General features: G+C 37.3%; 1 protein-coding gene across 1 annotated transcript in view; it reads right to left on the minus strand.

Moving 5' to 3' along the window:
• MEOX2 (mesenchyme homeobox 2) overlaps positions 1–23,228 on the minus strand; it is a 46,949-nt gene extending 23,721 nt beyond the window's left edge. Inside the window, exon 1 of the mRNA XM_010079133.1 lies at positions 23,105–23,228. Within this exon, the coding sequence (XP_010077435.1) occupies positions 23,105–23,228 (124 nt within the window). The remainder of the gene's footprint in view (positions 1–23,104) is intronic.
• Positions 23,229–24,011: the final 783 nt, after the last annotated feature.

Raw genomic sequence — 24,011 nt, forward strand, 5'->3', positions numbered from 1 at the left:
GGAGGCACAAATGTAACACCTGCCTGGGTCTTCAAGAAATCTCATAGATTTCTGTGCAAATGCATATGCCTACATATGTTTTAGTGACCTGTTTTGTAAATCTTATTATCCCTCAGAAAGCACTAAAATGAAGCCAACAGGCCCAGCTATGCTCATAACATACCTTAGTAGATATTCAGACTTTTTTTAAGAACAGAAAAACACACACACACTCCTACAAAACAGGGTTGCTGTTATGGGTGTATTCTACTATTTCGTTCACAGTTTACTTTACAGCATTGCTGAAGTATAACACTTAACTATAAAAATGGAAAAACAGTGGGAAGTACTTTCCCACATGCAATTAAATGGTGTTACCTGTCTTTTAGGGGAAACTAAAATAAGAAGAGTTATAAAATAATTTTTTTCAGATGTTTATTTATACCACTGGCTTTCAGACCAACCATGAAGGTTTCATTTTTAACTTAAAACTGTTACTATCTGTTAATACTAGATAGAAAACCTCCTAATGAGTACTTTAGAAGTCCTGACTATCAGCTGGTTTTGACTTACAAGTTCTCCAACTTAGTGGCAGGCCACATTTCCCTTACTTTGTGTTTTCCCAAATGTAAATGGCAGAATCCATTAAAAGAACTCAAAGAATTTGTCATGTTTGAAGCTAACAAAATTTCCTTTTTCAAGCTATAGTACGATTGTTAAGGGATGGAAAAATGCTCACATAATTAAGCAGAAAACCCAAAATAGTTCTCTAAATTGTATATTGGGTGAAGGAAATAAATCAGTGAAAGAAATAAAAGCTAACTAATAGTGTAGGTTTAAGTTTTCTGCTAGATCTATTTTACTATTATTTTTACACTCTAGGGGAGCTTTTTGATGAATAATTTTTCTTGATTACTAACAATCAAACTTGTACAGTTAAGAGTTTATGACTCATAATAGAAAGCTTTGTCAGGGTGCAATTAAAAAAAACCGCCCTTCAACTTTGATGTGAGCGAAGAGCTGCAACATAATTGTTCGGAGTACTTCCTATTATTTTAAGATTAGAGAGCAAGAAAATATTTTCCATATATCTAAGATGGGAGGTCACTTCAACTACAGGTTCAAGTGTAGCTTTTGAGACAGCAAGCTTTTATTCAATTCTTGTACTGTCCCCCTTTATATGCATGATATAGAGAGAATATAGTTAAAGTACCTAAGAGGTCTAAGTCTCCTTTAAAAGCCTAAAATAGACTGCTGCTTCCAAAGTAGTTGATATTCCTTACATAGTCTTAATTTTTAATTTGGAAAGAGAAAGTACAGTAATAAGGCCCTGATTTTGCAAACATGTCAGTGTATACATAAAGTTCAGGTCTCAAGTTAACACTTTGAGAAGATACATTTAGAAAAAAAAAAGAAATAAAGAAAAGAATCCCCCAAAACCCAAGACCAGCCAATAATTAAACCACAAGTTCACAGTATGTTAGTCAAATCAAAAGGTCATTTGTCCATAGCTTCATTTCCAACTCTTTTTCAGTAATGGAAAGTCTTTCTGTGCTCACTATACTAATACAAAAGTAGAAATTTTTATTTTCCCAAATAAGAGAGGCCATTTGGCACACAAATGTTAAATAATAAGGCCTGGCTCTTCCATCATTCACCTCATCCAACTTGCTGCGTATAAGCTGGAGAAGAAAGGCCTTCCTGGTAAAGTAATGTGCTAGTGAAATAGTCTGACAGTGCATGTCAAAGCATAGTAAATCCTATATATGTTTTACAACCCCAGACAGTATTTGTTTTACTCTTTTAAACAAAGCTCATTTAAGTTCCTACCTCTACTGGGACAAGAAAATTAAGAAACATTCATTACAATTGAAGATACAGGTTGGGTATGTATACCTCGCTAAAAGTTGTAACACTGATGACAAATACAAAGGTTATCTCATTCTTCTGTAAAACAATTCACCTCAGCCCCCACATTCTCTGTTGTGATCAGTTGTCACTTCCAGTAATGGTTGTCAGGCTGGAGGTAAAACATCATCCCCCCTTTTGACTCTCAAAGTGTTGAACTTCATCTTTCTAAGAAACGAAAATTGGTGTTTAATTTATTTGCCCTTCTTCCCATCCATATAGTCTAAGTTTGGATGCTCTGCGCTAAGAGTAGATGCAATACTTGAGATTATCAGATCACAGAAATAGGTGAAAAAAAGAGCAATAAAATTATTAGCACACATACTGGAGGATGTAGGAGTGTACTTGAATAAACAGTGACTTGAAGCAACAATGAAATCCCAGCATATATACCAGTAGCCAGCAATTCCAGGGCTGGACTTCATGCAACAACAATGAACACTGCATTTGCCAGTGCTACTGGGGTAAGGAGGGGGAGGCAGAAAAATCCCCCTCTGAACCTCAAAAAATATGTCCTGTATTCTGGTCTGGCAGCTCTGAAAAAAAGAATATGGAGCAGCTCTGAAATGGTACAAATTCAAGAGCTATATTAAGATGTGGAATAAAGGTCTGCAGCTTTCCAACCAAATGAGTTATAGAAGTTAGACATGAGCTCTGGGGCATTACTCTGTTCAGTGTAAAACTTTATTCTATCTAATTTTAAACTACTCAGTCACTGAGTTTCCACCCAATTAAATAATATGATTGGGCATTATACTATTTTTATCAAGGGTATCTTATTTTAAGTTTGCATAGTTTTGAAAAACCTTAATGCCAAGGAAGGAGCTTTTCCAATCTTTTTTATCCATTGATAACCACCCTGAATATGGGCCTCTCACTCAGGATCTTGAGGAAACGGGGAAGCCGACGAAGAGGGGACTGTTCACTTAGCACAGCCATCCCTGCAATATACTGGCTGATAGTTTCTACTGGTACAAAATAAAACCTGAAGCATCCAATCTCAGTTGTCTGTTGTGTGACAAAGTGCCATGAGGCGGATGTAAAGTACTAACCTCGTTGCCCCTCTTATCCACTCTTCTGCTGAGAGGTCCTTAGCACAAGGCACTTATAGGATTCTTCTGCTTGTGTCCTGGCTATTTAAAATGTCCAACTAGCGTTACTTGCATTTCCCTTCCTTTTTGCAGTCCCTAGTGACTCCAGTCAGTAGAACAAATGTCATGAGGGCTTAGATTATGCTGGACTGAGCATGCTCCAGTACAGCAAAGCCCTATAAAAATGGTACTTGTTGAATAACTGTACTGGGTTGTTTTGCATTGTTGCAATGTTTTCCAGGGGATTTATATGCCTCTGGGGCACTGAAAACATGGAGAAATAGCTTCTTTCACAGATGTAAACATGGGTTTGAGTAAATAGTTAAATTATGCTGGTGCTAGAGCATTTGGTGCATTTGGCGGATGTTCTTAGTCATAAACAAGCTTTCTCCATCTTTCAAACCAAAAATAAAAACTGAATATTGACTTTCTCTGTCATCTAAAACCCCACCTTGCTTCTTAAGAAAAATTGAACCCAGTTCATTTAACAAATCTGAGACAAAATACAAAAGGAAAGGAGGTTAAAATGTTGGTCCGTTAGGGTTATGACTATGCTGAATTCATATAAAAGATAAAAGAGCATAACATGCTGATATATCTGATGTTTTACACAAGACTGCCTTGCTTCCATTAAACAGCAAAAAGACAGCTACTGTTTAACTGAAGAAACTGATGGAAAATCCTCATTATTATATAAACAGTGGTTTAGGCATAAAAAGTGTTTAGTTTACGCATCTGTGCATTTAGCTGAGCACTAAGCTTTTTCTAAACACAATTTGGTGCCTTCCTCCTCCCATATATTTTCACTTTCTTTTTGAAAGCAGGAAATCTGTGTCTTCTCATGCCTCAAAATGTAAACTAGGAAAAAATTAATGATTTCTGTATCATGTTTTACCTAACCCACCAGAGAATCCCAGTACGTTGCTCCTAGAGTTGTAGTTTCCCTTTAAAGTCTGCGTTTCTTTTGGGGTTGGGCATTTTTTTACCTTATTTCCAAGGGAGACTTTGGTCTACAATCACCATAAGAGCCCTCATTGGTTACATCATCTACTTATTCTATTCTGGAATGTTCTGTCATTCAGCTGCTTATCCAGACCTAAAGCTGAAAAAAAGAATCTCATAGTCATGCAATTAAAACAGAATGTTCTCATTTCACTTCCATTAGCTCTTAAGTGACATGAATAAAAATGTATAGATAAACCATTTTTTTCCAATGATGGCTTCCATTCCTAAAAAAAAACTTTTTTCAAGCTGATCTAGTCCCTACTAAAAATCTCAATATCAACCCTTTTTTCTCTTCATTCACTTTCAAGATGTCAGTCCTTCAAGCCATTGACATAATGAAAGCTTTCTTGCAGTAACTGCCATGCAAGTTCATCTTCAGTTTTGTGGACAAAATGAGAAGATGTTGATAAGACAATGCTGAAAACATAACAAAATCACCGGTCATTCTTTTTTGGATTGTATCAATGGTGACCAGATAAGAAGGTAAGGTTAACCATCCTCCTTCAACATATTAATGAGCATTATTTCACCCATATGTTAACATGAAAGTCAGACAGGATTATTTGTGTGAATGGTACCCTGTTTGTAAGTAGGACCTGCCCCCAGAAGCTACTGAATAAATCCACACTTGCTTTTGTGTATCTTAATAGATCAAAAATGTTTTTTTAATTGGTTAAGAGCTAATTCTGATTTGTTCTTATTTGATTGCTTTTAATGTGCACTGAGAAATAATAGGAGCCTATTTCAGACAGTTTGCTACTGCATTGAATTATTCATCATTAATTCTCAGAGAAGGAACGTTATCAGGGCACTAATGTATGATCCTACTAAACCTTAAAGGAAAATAAATACATTTTTATAATATTACCTGGAGAAGACTTCAATTCAGTCAAAGATTGAAGAATACCTGCCTCAGCTAGGAAGGACTTTTGTTTGGTTCAAAAACTGCTGAAAGAGCCCAGTAGCTCCTTCTTTGAATGAAGACATGTATGCACAAACAGAATGAGACAGAGAAACTTCCAAATACATTACTCTTTAGTATTTGTGTTGCTTAAAGGGCCTTCCTCATTATACCGGCCATTGCATACTAACAAATGGAAGTCCAGGCTCCCAAGAGCTGACGATGCATTTATCATATGCTGCACCTCACTTCATCATGGCAATAACAAACAAGTGAAAATGTTGATTACTGCATCCCAGCTATCATCATCATGGGTATTATGCCAGAGGAGGTTTTAAGGAAAGACCGAGGGAAATCATCATAGTTGTGACATCCTTCAGCTTAGCCTCCCGATCATCTGACTGAAAACAACAGTTCCTATCTTATACAAGACTTCAATCCTTATTCAAACAAGGTGTGGCAATAACTGGCCATAATTGTATAGTTACATGTTGGTTTGTGTATAAATAGTATCACACAAAATTCACATTTTAAATAACAGAAAAGAGAGGCAAGGAGGAGTCAGATTGCGTATGACCTAGTCAAAGGTGTGCAGACAGGGCACAGGATGATGTTCAGGTCATGTCTCGCTGGGGTACAACTGCAGAAACAACAGCAACGCAGACTGTTTCTCTCAAAATGGTGTTAAGTGGTACAATTCTGAAATTCCTTACAGTATGTTTATGACAAAAAAGTATAATTTGTCCCAAAGGTTGCAGTAAATTAAAGAATCATAGGAAAAGGTCAAAATATGCAGTGTCCTCAGACTTGTGTTCAGCAGAAGACTAAGGAAAAGAAACATGTTGGGGTCTAAACCAAGAATAAAAGGACAAAAGCAACATGAAAACGTATACGTAGTTCTCAGCAAACCTTTGTAGATTTGTGAGAAGCTGAGCAAACCTTTCGTAAGAGCTGTGTCAACAAATACGCAGGTCCGCTGAGCTACAAAGTAATTCAGAGGCTTTAACATCTGAAAGCAGCAGTCTTTGTGAGTATAAATCAGCTTATCTTCTACATGTCAAATTGGTAATATGCAATGTGGGTATGATCTATTCCTTTTATAAATGAATAATTCAAACAGATGAAGAGATCCTTACACATAGAAATCTGACCTAAAACTCCAGAAATATATTTAGGAAGCAGGAATATAAGCCACAATCACCCCAAAATGGTCTCAGGGTGGAAGCAATTTCTGAAATTATAGAAGCGTCATTGCAAATGCAAGATAACCATTTATCAGCAATAGAGCTATGAAAATCAGGCATTTATTTTTAGGCAACTCATACGTCAAGTTACTCACAGGTAAAATCACTTATCAGTATTTAGATTTTCATCTTCCTAAGCATATCTAAAAAAAAAAATATTTTGAAACTCCATTTGCACACAGGAGTTGTTTAGGGGAACCAGAATAATTTTTAAAACTTGGTAAAAGAACACACATAGTATATGAAAGTCATTAGCTCAAATCCAGTTCTGAAAACCTGTTTACAAATCACGGTTGCACAGAGCACTCACTCAGGATATGAATAATAAATTGTTTCACAATTCTCACCAATGTGTGTTTGAAAAGAAAGAAGTGGTAGAAGGTGTTCAGAAAAGTATACTGCCTTGTGTACTCATTTTTCTAAGGAAAATGACCTTCAATGACCCACAGTGCTGTTCCAGATTAGTCCTTTCTCTACAATTTCTGCTGCTATTGATCATCACATTTATCTATCCCACTTTTTTAACTGCTTATTACACACAGACTTTCCTCTCAGATCCCGAACCTTGTGAATCATTATGAATACAATGTCCTGGAATATCTATACCATTCCTTTCTCCTAGCATTCAATATTTCTACAAAAGTAGTTAAGAACCAGCAAGGCAATAATGTTGAGATGCCAAAAATTATGTTCAGCTCCTCATTTACTCTAAATCAATATCAAGAAAAATGTGGGAGATGGGAACGTTATATCCGGTACAAATCATCACTTGGACACAGCATAGCTGACTCTAGACAGGACCAAAGTACTTGTCTGAAATGCTTCCTTCTCTCTGAATGCCTTCCGCCTCACCCCTGCTCCTCCTGATGTTAAGACGTGCAGGCAGATGCCCTTGTCACTGCCTAGCCTCTGTGTATGTGCTGGGATTGATTCTCACGGTACTTAACTCCCACTCCAGATGACGAAGATTATGCTTCATCCTAGCCGAAACAAAGCAGGCACCAATGAGCGGAATTTGCTAACTGATGTAATGCATATGCAGGTTTTAAGTCAAGCATCCTGAAAAAAGTTTGAGGTGATAAATAAACACACAAGTAGTCTGCTTAACATGAAGATTCACATGACATACTACTTTCCTTTCCTGCTTGTGCACTGGTTCCCCCTTGAAGAGTCCACCTCAAGGTCTCTCGCTAGCTGTTTAAAGCCCCTCACAAAAATATCTTTAGCAAACTGGCAGCTTTTTCCCTCCAACATATGACTTTCCTAAGACACCTGTGTTCCACTGAAACAATTATAGAGCTTAGGAGTGTGAGAGGCTCACAAACACAGAGCCAGGTCGTTTCTCCCACCAAGACGGAATCTCCATTCCCATAAGAAAAGTGTGTCTCTAGAATTCATGGCTTATAAAAGCAGATGCAAAGCAGTCTTAACTCTGATTTAAGAAGTCATGCACATGCACGCAACACAAGCAAAAGCCATGTAGTACACACAGGAAGGAGTTACTTCTTTTATGCCATATTAGTATACAGAATTCATGAACATGACATCTTTGTTTTCTCATAAAGTAGACTGAAAATTATAACAGGTATTGTTGTTTATTATTTCAGTTCATCACGCACCAAAAGTATTCGACCTGCACAAATAAAAATAGTGAACTAGCCTTGAAAAATTGTCTGTAGCCTTTGCTCTGAACAACGCCTGCAATTTTTTTATGTTTACCTGGAGCTTGCCCAATCATTCCAAACTTAGGTTTATGTGACTGGATTAATTCTTAGAAAAGAAGTGTCTTTCTGATTGGATTTACACTGTGTGCATGATACTTTTTTTTGGGTCAATTTTTTGTTGGAGGACAAAGTAAACAGGAAACTCCCAAGCATCTGACTGTTACAAAACTAGCTATCAAACCAAAGACAGAAGCTGCAAAGTTTTGAGTTCCAGGATTATTTAAAATGGCTTGAAGATCCCATTTTAGCACTACCTCATCCTACTATTTTTGATCTGGAAAAAATCTCTTTCTTCACTGCATTCTTTACAACTTCTCAGATATTAAATGAATCAACAGGGAAATTGATCCCTTATTTGCTCAGTAAAATGTAAAAACATTCTTTACAGTTGTCATATAACTAAAATTCTTTGAAGTTCATGTAATGTAGAGCTAAGTGTTTAGTAGCCTTCAAATTTTCCTTTTTCCTGTAACAAGGTGCTTTAGCAGTTACATAAATAAATCATCTAAGGACATAATCCAAGAACCCTTATACAGTTTTTATTCACACATCCTTCAAGGCATACCTGTGCTTATTTAATCTCATGGGTTTTTTCCCTTCTATTTTTTTGTTATAGATCAGCTTGAAAGTGTCAAAACCAGGATTCCCATCCATGCAAAAGGCTACATGCTACCTCACTGATACAAAGATACAGGTGTACAGATGGTTCTTCATGTGAACAACCATAAGCCTTTATTCTTAATGATGGGCCATAAATCTCTGGGAAACAAACACAACCGGAGGTGAAAAAAAAAAAAAAAAAAGAAAAAAAGGAAAAAGAAAGAAAAATATAAGGCAGGACCATACTTTGTACTTTCTACTTTGTATTTCCTACATTCCCACCAGCTAGATTTGGAATACATCATTTTCAGCAAATTCAGCTTTTATAATCTCTCCTCTTGTCTCTGATTCTTCACACCATTTCATTATTTGTTCCTAATGATCACAGATTATGTCTGTGATGCATCAGGACCTACACAGTTGTGTAGTTTCAACAAATGTGCCTTTTCAGGACTGGAAGCTACCAAAATCACATTTGAAAAATCATCTCTATGCACTTTTTTCAGAGCGTGTAAGGATTTATTTCAGGATATTTTGGCAAATGCAATTTGGAAACTAATCCCAGTTTTATAAACAAGCAGTGTATTTTGTAGGAATTGAACTGTCATATGTATGGCAGACAGATACGTGCCTTTCTTTTCCTTGCTTTTGTTCTGTTATTGACAAAAACACAACTTAGGTGGGATTAAACACAAGCCAGGAAATATATACTGTCAACTGGAGACCCAGCTTATTTCCAAAAGTTTTCCAAAGTGGATCTTGCACCTGGCACCACAGCAAGTGCCACACTGCTTTTGGTTTAATTTTATACCATCTTACCATGGGTCCATTTTTTCATCTCCTTGTCACTAGTGCAATCAATTGTAAATCCAGAGAATAAGAAGGAAAGGAAGAATGGCATCCCCATCCCATCCTCACATGAGGTAGTGTAATGGGGTCAGCTCCTGACTCAGGACAGGGTGTGGCGAAGCACATCCCCCTGGCCCCGCACAGCACTTGTCTTTCTCTCCAGTTCCCTTCAACCATGCAGCATCTTCCCACCAAGGAAGATAGCAACACTTCAGTGCTGTGCTGGGAGCGTGCAAACAGTCCATGGCAGGAAAGAGACAGATACAGGAATGTCTCCTTAAATCACTGCTGGTAAAAACATGTAAATTTTTTTTTAAAGTTCATATTAACTTATAAACTTCAGCGTATGCACAAAGCATCAGAGGACAATCTGAATACAGGGGTTAGAGTAAGCGTTTGAACGGGATATAACTGAAGCCTGTGTTTACGCTTGCAGTAATTACAAGAATAGTTTCTACCTTATCATGAGTTAAAAATGTGAAGTATTAAATTTGTTAGCAATAAAAAATAGAGTGGAATGTCAGCACAAGTCTGAAAATAAGTCACTTGAAAGGATTTGGATAAGAACAAATTAAATATTTTATTTATAGGACTAAAGGAAAAAAAATATTTACTGGCTATGGATACAAATCCAAGATAGAAGTTTTACTTAAAGTGTAATAACGCTGTTTTCCAAGAAAGAAATTGGAAATACTGACATTAAAACTCTTAACAAGCACCAAATGATTTAGAAACAAACATAAAAAATCCAATGGATAGAGAGATATGAAAAGTTTTTCAACACTATTTATAAACTATGTTGTAAATCTGTCCCATTTAAAGATTCTCATTAGCTTTTGCTGGGCCGGGGTCCGTCCCTAATGAAGATTCATTAGATTTTCCTAAAAATAGTCATCTTTCTTCTGTTATTGATTTTTCACGTCACGAGTTCAGCTTCCATTAGCAGTTTCTTGTCGTTTTCATATTCATAAACATTTGTACAAGTCAAAAGTCAGTTTTATTAGGAAGAAAGCTTAGAGCTACTTTGCTGAAAACAACTGCAAATTTTTAGCAGGAAAATTTTACTTCACTTTTATGAAGAAGTAAACTATACTAGTTAACTTAAAAAGTTACTTACAGAACCTAAAACTAAGACTTTTTTGTCCCTTCACAACAACCACACTTGCCTGTCAGAAGCTTGACTTCCACAACTTTTTCCATCAGTGTAAGTCATTCAGCAGAGAAAAACCAGAATGAATCAAGGACTTTAACTTTTCGAGACTAATTTTTCACATTGAAAAGAGGTGAAAGATAAGCCACAGTTTGTCAGGCAACAGAGATTGCAATGACATAAATCCCAGCTCAAGAGTAAAGAAGAAGCAGATACAAACTTACACATGAAAACACTTGGTGCAAAAGGCAGTCAAGGCACAGAGAGCTACCCTGCGGAATGAAACACCAAGTGCAGCATGAAGAGGACCACCTAGTTCAAAAAGGGAGCCAGAGAAGTGTGGAGGTCAGAAATATGGCACCAAGCAAACAGCAACTGACTCAATGGACGTCACAGACCTCGAACTGCTTCCTGGACTCTTTCAAATTTCCTCCGTCCCTGTGAAACTGGCTTTCTTTAAGTAGTTTCCAAGGGCCTGCAATTCATTTCTTGGCTAGGCAAGCTCACTTTCACTGAACACAGTGATCTGAGGTTTGTTTGAATTCCTGCGGGGTGGAAATCTACTGTACTTTCTAGCAGGTGTGAGAACACTGAGGCTCCTTCAGTTGCAGCTCATTTCCACTTACTAACTACTTTATCTCCGTGGATGAAGCAAAAGTGACTTTTGTGTTTCCTGGCAGTCTGCTGCTTCAAAGAACCTAATAGTGATTTGTTTATTTCAGAGGAAATGGAGACCAGTCAGTGATGACAGATTTATTGGTTAAATGGACATCACAAAAAAAATTTCATGCAGTACAGGCTGGCTCTAACCACACTATGAGAACTCATAGTAAGGGGTGATGTGCATTCCAGAAATCCAGTCCTATTTAATCCACTCCACTCTAATCTGTACATTTATACAGCACCCTTCACACAGTTTCCGAGAGCTCTGTACAGAATTGTAATAATGTACTGAAAAATATCCAGGTATATTGATGGGATACATTACACTTGAAAATCCAGCAAAAGGAGCCAGACTGTTGAATGTCTCCTGGCAATGAGTCAGTCAGTGACAGGCAAGAAAAAACTGGGTGTCCAGTCTCTTCCAATTAAATCTCAGGATAGAGGAGAAGTTTTCTGGAGAGACAATTCACAATATGTCAATTCACAGTAGCTCCTAGTGGAGGAGAATTTTACATCAAAGCAATCAAACATGAAAATTGATATGAAACTTTAGTGGCACACAATATAAATTGTACAATATGGCTGATCAAACTCAGCCAAGGCACAGGGTTTTCGGCATGCAGTAGTTTTGCAACGCATGAAGGTTTAATTGGACAACAGCATGGTCTCAATGTGAAAAATAAATAAATAAAACATTCTAGAGCAAGATACCACCAAGTTTATGTTGTTATATTCTTCAAATGCTAACTGGATGTGATAATTGCATCTGTCAAAGGTAAAATAGATTTATGGATAACATAGAGGAACCTGAGTTGAAAATCCCAGATAACCTGGCAACTGGCCATTTTCTATATGCATGAGGAACACTGATGAAGGCACACTGAGATCCAGCCAGTCAGCAGGGCATGCCATTTGATCTGGATTCAGTTTCAGAAAAATGTCTGGCTGAGGTTGTGCATCAGCCAAACAAACACACCATTTGGAAAGAAGCTGGAATATTTGGTGAGGCAGAGAAATATATCTGTACATCACCTCTATACATATGGTTGGGTAAAACACATCTGCCAGTAATTAGCTCAAAAGTCATCAAAATTATAAAAATGCCTCTATTTAATATGATAAAATAAAAAATGCTATTTATTCTTTGCAGCCACATACCTGCTCAAAAATACCTTGATCAGTAACTCATCCAGCACTTAGTAACTGGAATTATCATCGCGTTTTGATTCTACCTACTCCCCAGTCTAGCCTGACATAATGAATGGTTTAGGTCTGTTTATACAGAAGGAACTGTAAGACAGATTTGCCCATTTTACAGACTGAAGATCTGAAGTATGGAATAACTATAGCACTGTGTAAAGATTATTGAAATTACTCTGAAGGAAATGAAACTATTGGTTCTACTCAGAGACTCCTGTAGGGAGTACAGTCAGGGTGACTTGCCCAAAATAATGTATGTGCTTCTCAGCGGGGGCAGTTTGCCTGGCAAAACCATGATGCTGACCAGTATGTGCTAATTTCCAGCTCTAGAGACTGCTCAGGTGCTTCTGTGCAACGTTCTAGTAGACAAATTAATACAAGAAGTCTATGGCAGAGTTGGAAACTCAACTTTTTTCTCCTTGATTTCTTTCCAGTGTCCTATTTCAAAGCCAGTCATCTTCTCTGCTTTTGGGGTGCAGATTAGTATGGTAGCTTATTTATTAAAAATTAGTCTTCTAAGCCTACTAATAGTCCTCTCCTTTAGTAATGATACCTAAATTTTAAAAACTTGTTACCCAAGAATGAAGTCCAAAGGAGCATTTGACTCAAATAAAACATCTTATATAGCCCACAGCACAATAAAAGTTGAAATGGTATCTTTACTGTGTGTTTATTTGTGTGTGTGAGTGTGTGTGCGTGTGTACAGAACTTGTGTAAAATTAAGAGCCAAATTTTACTATCTTTTTTTAGCTATAAGAAGGTGTACTAGATGCCTTATTTGATCTGGGTTTAACTCAGTCTTCCAGTTACATATGCTTTGATAATCTGTATATTATGAACCTTAAAGTATAAACACAATGATTTGCAAGCATCCTATACACTAGCCTGACTCAAGAAATTTTCTAGGACTGGGAGCTTACTTTATACAAGAAAGTGCACACCTCGAGTTTCTTTAAAATATATTTTACAGGATTGCCAGCCTAAAGCAAACAAAAGCATATGATATACTGCGTCTTTCAGAGAGTCCACACACTGGTTGAACTCCTTGAAAAAAGTATTATCAAAGCATTATATACAGAGAAGTAGGTCCCCAGTATGAAAGCAACGTGAGGGACACATTTTTAAAATTCAGGACACACTGAAGGGGTTCTAGCCCTGCAATATTAACAGTAGATCTCTTAACTACAAGCAAGTGCTCGAAGGATATAGATGAGGGACAATTCTGGAATAAAATGTTTACAATTAAAGTTCTACAGCCAGGAAGAGATAGGCTAAAGCCTAAAAGCTGCCTCAACACAAAAGGATTAGCTTTCAAGAAAGCTGCACACCCGACTGTTACTATTTAGGCACCTAAATGAAGAACAATGGGGGCTGCTGGGTTCTGAGCTCTTTCAAGCATCTGGTCCAAATTCTTTCCTTCCATATGAATCAAAACAAATGTTTAGGCTACCAACTTTCCATTGCCCTTTCAGTTTAATGCCAGCTTTTCTAGCTTTTAAATTCCTTGCTATAATAAGATGAATAAAACACTAACTTAGCAAAATACACAGTTAGGGACTATTTGCAATATTTTATTTTTTATTAGTAGCAGACATAAAGTTTGTATAAAGTCATTGTAAAAATATATCTTTCAAAACAATATCTTTGGAACAAGTTTTTTTGGGTTTAATACATTTTAAAAAATATTAATCCATCTTACTTGGCTATCAAAAAGTGGTCACAGATTAACTCACTGATTTGAAGACAGAACAGACTGATAAACAGCATAAAACAAAACACAGTAGCAGAAACAGAAAATTACCAAGTAAATTATATAAGAAAACACAAAGGAGATCACATCATGATGTAGAAGTAGAACATGTCGATGTGTGCTGTGCCACACCATTCTAAGGGAAGTTTTAAGGCTACATAATTCCTGCTCCTCAGGACAATTACATCCATCCTACAGTAGTGCAGAGCCTGATAGAGGAGCTGCAATGCTCTGCAAGAGCCCAGGATACATCATTGTGCCTGGACCTTGATACCTCCTAGGATGGTTGAGAGCTGTGCTACGTAGTCATAAGACTTTGTATTTAAATGTTAGAGGGCAATTATTGGGACAGACAGGCAAATGTAACTATGTGGTAGTGTTATACCTCTGCAACTAAAATAGATGACGTAGGAAATGCACAGCATTACCAGATACTAACCCTGGCAGAGTAAATGTCTGTTGCCAATCCTCTTCCCACTATGGGCAAACCCATTCTGCAGAAGTGTGCAAATTCAAACATTTTAAGACAGTCTCTTGCTTAAGAACAGAGAAATTTTACAGGCTTATCACAGTGAGTACTGAAGCATTCAACACTTTCAAGCAGGTTCATGAACAAATAGACCCAACTGGACAAAAGTAAAGAACAACTGGGTATCTCATTTTAGTTTTACAACACACAGCAGCAAAGGAAACAGCAACTAGTGAAAATGCAAAACCACGGATGGAAATCTGTGTGTTTTTCTGACTTGAATGAAAGCAAGCTGCTTTAAGAAGCACGTAAACAGAATTGGCAGGAAACATCTTTACTAATTTACATGAGCTAATTTAATAAAATTTGGGGGATGGAAAGAAACATACAGTCCATTTTCAGTTTTTCCTATACTTAATGACCACTCTTCTCATCATATGTTCTTTTCCAAACTATATTCAGGTTTAATGTTTCTACTGCTTTGTGATTCTTAGAGAGATTATTTTCTATAAGCAATACTGTGCTAAACAGTCATCATGCTAAAGTTCCCTCTGACCTTCATTTGTAGGAAGAGTTTTCATTAAGAAAATAAAATGAAAAATTTGGAATGAATGACTTGAACATAAGAACAAAGACTCATCCCCAAACTAATTAATCCCGTCTATAAGGATGCATGAGAATTGCCTTCCAATGCTGCAGGATGAAGAGAAAGGATAAATTACTTAGGACTGTAGTAGTCCATGAGACAAGGTTCAGAAAATGAAAGTTTGGAGTATTTTAAGATGAGTATCAGGCCAAAATTCCTGCAAGTGAGATTTATTAAGCCATGGAGTCTGTTTCCTGAGACTGCTAATGAAGGCAGGCTATTTTTTAAAGTCCAATGAGCATTTAATAAATTAGTACCACACTCACAAACCATATACATAACCCGTTTTGTCATACTGAATTGAAATAAATCAACCCACACTCAAGGCTTTTAGTCATCACTCCTTCTCTACATCGGTCACTCGTCTAACAAAGGAATACAAATATGGGTTGCTGTTGGGATAGTACCTTTCTCCCTGTAAATAGGATTCCTTTCGGTATGTTATGTGTGACTTTTTAGCAAGGTTTTCTTTCCATTTTTTTTAACCTGTACTGTGTTTTATGTCCTTCCAATAATTCCTAGGTCTGCATAGCTAGACAGCAATGTAATTAATTATCTTGTAATTAATTCTCTCAGGGAGGTTGTTCAGCCACCATTCACTGTACCATCTGACCACCTTCCAGACTCATTAGAGTGGAACTAGCGGCATGCCCTAACGGACACTGCAGAGTCTGTAGCTCCTCTCCTTTTGGAGCCAAAGAAAGATTAGCCTGGCAAAGAGTGGCATGAAGAACAGAGGAGAAAAGAGGGAGAGAAGGGTTGTTTTCTCCTCTTTGTGAAGGTTGGAAGTAAGGTGAGGAGTGTAGCGAGGAAAGTCAGTATGATTACGTCAAGAAAAGCTTTCAGCTATGACAGTTTTGCAGCATTTCTTGAAGGGGGGCAGCCTCTTGATCCTTTTTAATATCCTTATTAGTCTCCAGTTCTAGAAGCGTGTGTGAGGACATGTTTAACTCCTATTGAAGTCAATGGTTCTTAAGCATATGCTCAAATTTTTTTCACAAATCAGGACTTTAATTTGTTCCTTATGTACATTTAGGCTTATAGAGAAGTATTGTGTTTTTGAAGTTGCTGGAAACATCAGCTTGCTGATGGGAGGTGGGGGAAGGGAGCAGGACTCCATCACTTTCAGAAGTCTGCAATTTTCTTGTTTATTTTTTTTCTAATTTTGACCAGGCAGGTATGTGTTTACCAATTTTTTAAAGTCTTCTCAGATACTGTCTATTAGATTCTAACGTGTGCTGCAGAACTGTGAGTTACTGACACAACACACTTCTAGGTTTATATTAATTGTAAAGTCACAAATACTAAGGTTCGTGCCTCATTCCTCCCTCTTTCCTCTATAAAGTTGATAGAACTCTTACCAAAACCCAAGAGACTTATCCCTAGCAAGGGAAGGAAGAGTTGAGACAAAAGCTGTAAAACTGTCTCCGTCCTACACTGCAAACGCACCTCAATTCTGGCATCTAGTGCTCTTGGCTATTTCAATCCTGGAACAGAACTGTCTTCATTGAGCCTGAAGGCTGTGCCAAACTGTATGGTGATTTTTGTGATACGGAAAAAAGCCCACTGGAGACTAGCGGAAAGCAGCCAATGTTGTGATCTGATCCTCATGTGAATTTATGTCTCCAGAGTTCAGATTTAATATCTTCTATAATTTTGCCATGCACTCTATTTGCTGATATTACACTGAAAAACTCTAGTATTGAAAATAACTGCAAAATTGCTAAGCCCAAGCATACAAAAGGTATCAGCAAGACTCCTGTACCTTTCCTTTCCTCTCCCTGCCTGTAGCTTCCTCACTCTCCCCAAACTGTTTTTAACACAGTTAGGAATAAAATAGCACAGTATAACCAGGTGCTGGTCCAGTCAAATCAAGTGGACTAACCCAGGTCCCTACCTGCTGTTATTTTAGATTTGATACACACATCCGTGCACACACTCACATATACAACAAATATATATACATGTCTATTATATCAATTAAATGGAATCACAAAAAAATATTTTACCACTTTCAAAATTCTTCTTACAGAAAACTGTAGCGTGAAAGGACAAATTACCAATGCTATTTAAGGAGTTTACAGGCCCCTTCAAAATGAGACTTTACTTTCTTTGAAGCACATTCCTTCTGGCACAAGTAATTATTACCTAAAATCTTGGAATTAAAAGAGTACATTTTAAGAAAGATTCATTTTTTCTAACCCATTTGGCTTAGTTTCAAATGCTTCCTTTTTACACAAGGCTCTGCTCAGCACTGGGTACATCACTGGTACTAAATATTAACCATAGCATTGTCATGTCTGGGCCATGTATGATTTCTTCTAGAGCCATTTACAGACTCTGCTCAGTGATGCACATCCTTACGAAGTTAAAACCTGAAGAAAAGAAAGCACATGAAGCATCTTTTTTTTTTTCTTTTTTTCTTTCCTGTTTACTCTCAGCCTTGCACACTTTTCTTACACATCATAAAGGCATAGAAGACCCATGACTGACCTGCAGTTATCAAAAGCAAGTTCACAGTAAAACAATTGATGGTTTGGGGCCAATGGGATAATGACAGAACGTTGCTTCTGGATGTTTCTTGCACGTACATGAGCCATACGGAAGACAGAAAAGAGTGTGAATGGAAAGAGGAAGAACACACTTAAGAGAGCACAGAGAACATTCTGAGGTAGATAAGAAACAGGAACAGAAACATCAGCTGAGCAGCAGTTGGGCAATGCCTTGCAGGGAAATAACAGTTTAACTCTGAGAGGATAAGCTGGAACCAGAAAAAGGATTCTAGGAAGGGAATTTCAAAACGGCATGATTGAAAGGTAGGATCATTTCATCAGCTTTGGTTTTAGCACGATTAAAATAGGAGCCAAGAGAGGGCCAGGGCAGAAAAACAGATTTGATTTCTGACAAGTGATGTAAAACTCATTCACCTAACAGTCTGAAAATGTGTCAGAGGGAGAGAAGATAGATAAACACAATTTGCAAACTCTAGTGGCAAAAAAAGGTCTTCTAAACCATAGCTCTCACTCTCTTCAGAACAAATAGCAGCCCACAGCCTTGTGCTGGGGAAACGAAGGACAGAATTGTTTTGCCTTGTAAAAAGATGCTTTGTGCTTACCCCCAAGTCTTTTTTGTGAGAATTTTTTTCCTACATCTGTGCATTCTTGCCCTGGAAGAAAAGGAAATGCTGACCGCTTTTATAAAAAAAACCCAGATCTTAACTGCACAAAGCCAGCTCTTAGGCTTTACAGAAAGCTGAGAAATAGGGGGCATTAAATAACATGACAGGGAAGGTGCAAAGGCTGATTAGCAAGACCTTTTTGTGCTTGATGTGCAATATGCTACACACGTTCCCTGGACTTGCTTCAGTATGGCCATTCCCAAACTTGCAGAAATACTCTTTCAGAGGTATTTCGGGAACATGTACCCCTCTCAAATACTTCTGAACTAGTAAGGCTCCATGTAGGTTCGTATGAACAGCTCAGATAAGAGCAGCATTTCTTGCCTTTCTAGCTCAGTGTGGATTTCACCTCCAACGTAAGTAGTAACAGTTTGCTGATACAGTAACAACATATTTTTAATTAATAGGTCAGCAATGGCATGCAGCCAGACTCCACTATATGGGTAGCATCAAGCTTTCCACTTACCTTCATAATCAACTCAACCATGTGTTTCAAGGTTAATATGCAGCTTTTAGGTTTTGGGGTTTTTGTGTGTGTGTGTGTGTGTGTGTGTGTGTGAATTAAGGCTATCAATTAGTTGTGGAAACATGTTTGAAAAACACAAAGCAAGCCAGAGCCTCCATAAATAAAATTTTTATAGTATCTACCCATATGTTGTGGAACTACAAACATTTCTTAGCCACGCACCATCAAGCTAAAGAAAACAATGACAGAATAGCAACTGACATGCCTGTGCTTAACTTTTTCAATGTTATTCTTTTAATTCCGAGAGACTTATACACAGTAACCTAAATTTCAACAGGATTAGAGCATCAGTACACTGACCGGCAAAGCACTGAGTGGCTTTTGCGGCAGGGAAGGAAACAGCTTTCCTGAGAACTTGAAGGACTGGGTCATTCTCTAAGTTGTATTTCACCAAACATACTTCAAAATTGCTGGATGCATTTAGCCACTGTACTTGAAACACATAATCTCTATCCAAAAAAAATGTGTTTGTTTGGGTGTCATCTCTGGCAAAGTTCTCCTGATTTGTTTGCAAATACAAAAACATTAAATCTCTGATGTTTCTCATGCTAGCAGACTGCAAATCTGATCGGTGCCTTCTCTGCATGTCTAAATTTCAGTTTGTAACCAGTGAAATAAAGATAGCTTTATAAGGTTTAAATAGTTAGATTACTGTACATACCCTCATATTAAAGTAATACAGATGTTTGCCTCAAAAAGTTGTAGCAATCCATCAAAGTGTAAAAAAGCAAAGAGTCATAATGAGTGGAGAAAAAAAATTAAAATGCAAAGCTAAACCAAAGCTACAGGAAAGTCTGGCAGCATATTTCTTCATAATGTAAACCAATCCAAAATATTTGTGCCCTTGTTGCCAGCTTTTTCTCTTGCGCTTATTGACATAATTTTTTTTAAATTAAAGTTGTTCTATTTACTACTTTCAGTAATAATATATTATTTCATAAAAACAAATAGAGACAGAATAGTCACTCTTTTTATCGGCCCAATAATATAATTTATTAGGAAATCATGTAAATTAAGTGGCAATGATACAAGAAAAGGTAATGCTGCAGATTCAGTTGCCTTATGAGCTGCTGCTAATGAAGCCTCCTATTTTTTTTCTGACTGCTCCACTGCTCCATAACTGTTTCATCCTGCATTGTCTAACAAACTAACATTACCTAACAAACAGTACTGTTCTATTTCGTGGATCACTACAGTTCTTAAGTTATTGTAGGTTAACATCTAACAGAAATCTAATTAAGGTAAAGGGTGGGGGGTTTTTTGCAACAAAGAAAGTGCTCATTCTGCAAGGATAAATGGAAATGGAAAGGCTCTACAGGCACACACTCCTTCAGAAATGGACTTGTGTAAAAAAGAAAGAGAAGGAGGGAGGGAGATGGAGCCGGGAGTGAGACAATTAGTGTGTATTGTTCTAATGTCCTGAGGAACGCAAAGACTTAACACAGAGCTGCGGCTTGAGGTCATTGTGGTACTCCCAAAACAAGAATATAGAAAGGAAAAAAAGAAAATTTTTTAAAAGAGCTCAATATTACTGTGTCACTTTTGAGTCAATCAAGTTAGTAATTCCAAAGTGCAAGGACACACAACATTCTCAGTTTTCCCCAAGCTCTACGTAAGGCGAGTATGCCTCGTGGACTCTTACTCGGTTTTAAAGTCTAGTTAAAAAAATATCAATTTGAAAAGAGTGAACATGTCTTAGCTCACATTAGCCTGCTGTTTTTGTCTGGCAGAAAATACTGTCTGACATTCTAAGAACAAAGCTTTACAAGGTACCTTCGAGCAGTCGACATTGCCATCGCCGCACAAGCTTCCATTCACACTGTTTCTACCAGTTCAGTGTAGCAAAGCTTCACAAAATATGCCGCCATATGGTTTATCAACGTATCTGATTCCAGTTCTTTTTCCTTCACTAAACTGATATTTTCATGAATTTAGGAGACACCTAGTCACTGTTCCTACCATTCTTTTTACAATAATAAGCACATTTTGACAAGTAGGTTTTGCGTGTCCACATATCCTATAAGGATGGTGCCTACATCTTGAAAAGGCTTGAAAAGCTGCTGAGACTGATGTGCCCGAGGAGTCTGCCTCACCTTGCAAAAAACACCCCCTTCCAAGGAAGCCCCCATGCACGCTCAAGGTGCATTGCATTCTTCTGCAATATGCCAGTTTTCATTTGGCAGGTAGAAAACCCCATGGTTCATTCAGCTCTCTTCAGAGCTGTATTGTCAGTCCACATATGTCCAACAGATTTTTTAGTATCTATTTTTAGAAGGACCAAAGTGGGAAACAGTTTTTTCCGCTTGGTAAATCTAAGTGACTAATGCCCCCAGTTCACAAAAATGTGTAAACATACACTTAACTTCAGGTGTCTTCATATCAAAGTAATATGGCTACTTCTGCTGTGAAGTCCTGGCTCCACTCAATAGTTAGTTTTGACTTCAGCACACCCAAGATTTCATTCATCTCCCAACATACAAAATTAAATGCATATTGGCATCATTGTAGGATCACAGCCTAAGAATTAAAGCTTACAATGTGGCAGGAGATACTGAAGTGCATCGAACACAGTTTATGTAAGGCAGCAGTTGTTCGAACTCACTTGCTAAAAATAAAAAATAGCTATTAGAGATCTGAGAGAATGCAGAAGGAAGAAGGGCTTTTAAAAGCCTGCAGTAATCTGTTTCAGTTTTAGTTTTTCATATCCTATTTGCTATAAAATAATGTTCAACCAACCAATTTTCTCTAGTCCAAGAAGCAGCTTCATTAAAAAAAAAAAAAAAAAAAAACGAAAGAAAAATTACTTGGCTTCCAGTTAGGGTTTCATAATCCACTGGATTTTATTGGTTTAGTAAAACTATGCTCTTCCATCATAAATGAAAGATTTGACTCATTCCTTTGAGCCTTGTTTCTTCTGCTGCTTGGTCAATTATTTTGTTTCATTTGTTGAAAAGAAAGATAAAAGGAAACATAGGTTCGAGTACAAAATAACTTTTCTTTCAAATGACTGTTAAGTATTCATGTATGTATTCTTTTGTTTATGTATTCTAAGGGCCCCTTTTCCTACTCCTGCAAGGTTTATTCAGCACAGGTAATTTTCAGTACAAAGTTCAGACTGCTTTTTCTTTCTTTTTATTGAGCAAGAAACTCCAGTGATTTCAAACCACATAGCACTAAATTATTACATTCATCATTAAACAACAAAATATTCAGTAGCCATTTTCCAAATGTGATTTCTGATTTTGTTTTTGATGTATAGTCACATGCCTATTTAGTAATGTGCACAACTTCTAGTCAAGTAGCCTACCTCCAAAAATATTTGCGAAAGTCACAATTCCATATGCAAAAGAAACTCACATTCCAAATAGGAAGCATGTTACTGTCTTCCGTAGGTCCAAGATTTCATAATGAAGGACATCTTCCTTAATTTACAATCTTTAATATCATTGATGTTAACAAGTAGAATTTTGACAGACTAAACTGTCTATTTATAATGTTTAGTAGAAGACTCTAGAAGCAACTTTTCCTGCCTGTCTACTGCTATATCCCATTATATTAGTGATTTTTTTTCCACTTTGCATCACTCAGTGAATGCTAGGATACAGTGATGCAGCTCTGCACTAGTCATACTTACAGATATATATACAAAATTAGCAGAGGTTGAATAACATCATTGTGATTTAAATTTTTGTCTCTTAAAATATTATTTTAAATTTATATGGTTTAGGTAAACTTATCAAAGGACACAGATTTTGTAATATATATTAAAAAGTAACAAGGATAACAAATGCGTTTCCACCACGCTAGAAAACTAAGACTGATGGCAGCAGTGGTTTTTTTAATCGAGCGTTCCTTTGCTGGTTTTGCAGCTGGAAGCATGCAAGACTGTATCACAAAAATCATAAGCACTGGCATGGCTGACTGGTCTATCTCCTTCTCCCAAGCTAAGCTACATTCATAGTAAGAACACACATCTTAAAATCTGGTACTACCAAAAATCAGTTTCATCATCAATATCTTCCAGGTGAAACTTCCATTAACATTTTTGTTTATAAACCATTTATTTTAATAACTTTTTTTAGTGACTCAGGTACTTCAAATACATATAGGACTAGACTGTGTGCATCCAACACAATTACATCAGGTTATTTTTGAATTCAAACTTTCATTAAATACAATAGAAAAGCAGCTATCCCATCATCGAAGACCCCAGGCACTCACCCCAGAAGTCAAACGACTTCTTGCTGCGCACACCTACGCAGCCACACACACTCACACTGGCGAAGGTGATGCGACTGCCCTGCTGAGTAATGGGAAGGCGTTTTTTTCTGCGGGGTGGCTGCATACTGTTTCGCTCCTACCCTGCCACCAGCAGCACTGGAGAAATGGTGATGCAGATCTGTAAGTCTTTACAGGCTACTAAAAAAAAACACGCGCACGCACACACACGCACACAAAGCTTTTCATTAAATAAAAGCTTACAGTACTTTACAAATGGAAGGAAAGCACTGGTATCGCTATTGTATAGGTTGGGGAAACAGACATAAAAGGATAGGGCACAGGCTGGAGACAGACCATAAGGCTGGGTTCAGTACCCAGCTGTGCACTGATGTAATGAAGGAGCCTCAAGCACTGTTTATCAAACTTCTCTAACATCACACTATTTTTGTTAGAAGCCTTATTAGCCACATATGCAAGTATTTATATTTAAAAAATATGACTTTCCTTTCACGCCCTTTCATGTTGCATTCTTAAGTGTATTAGAACAAGGACACAGGCTAACATAGCAAAAATAAGAACCGAACCCACACCCACCATAACTACATTTTACTGGTGGATTTAAACTTTGCTCATTCTAGCAGATGAAACCAGACTTATTTCGCTTCTTTTCTGGAGACTAGCAAAACTGCTTGGTAGAATACATTTTTCTACTGAAAGAAACGCTGCAGTGACCACGCATACTGCCGTGTAACATTGTATTTGCTGAAAGCAATAGCCTGGTGAGCAGTATCAGATTATTAGCAGACAGCAGCAAAGACAATGTTCTCACCTTCCCTTGAATTTCAAGACACAGAGCTCAATCCTACTCTTGAGGACTTCAAAGATACGGCATATCCAGTCATCACAT

This window comes from Pterocles gutturalis, unplaced genomic scaffold (assembly GCF_000699245.1).
Source record: "Pterocles gutturalis isolate BGI_N339 unplaced genomic scaffold, ASM69924v1 scaffold36873, whole genome shotgun sequence".
NCBI classification, from domain to species: domain Eukaryota; kingdom Metazoa; phylum Chordata; class Aves; order Pterocliformes; family Pteroclidae; genus Pterocles; species Pterocles gutturalis.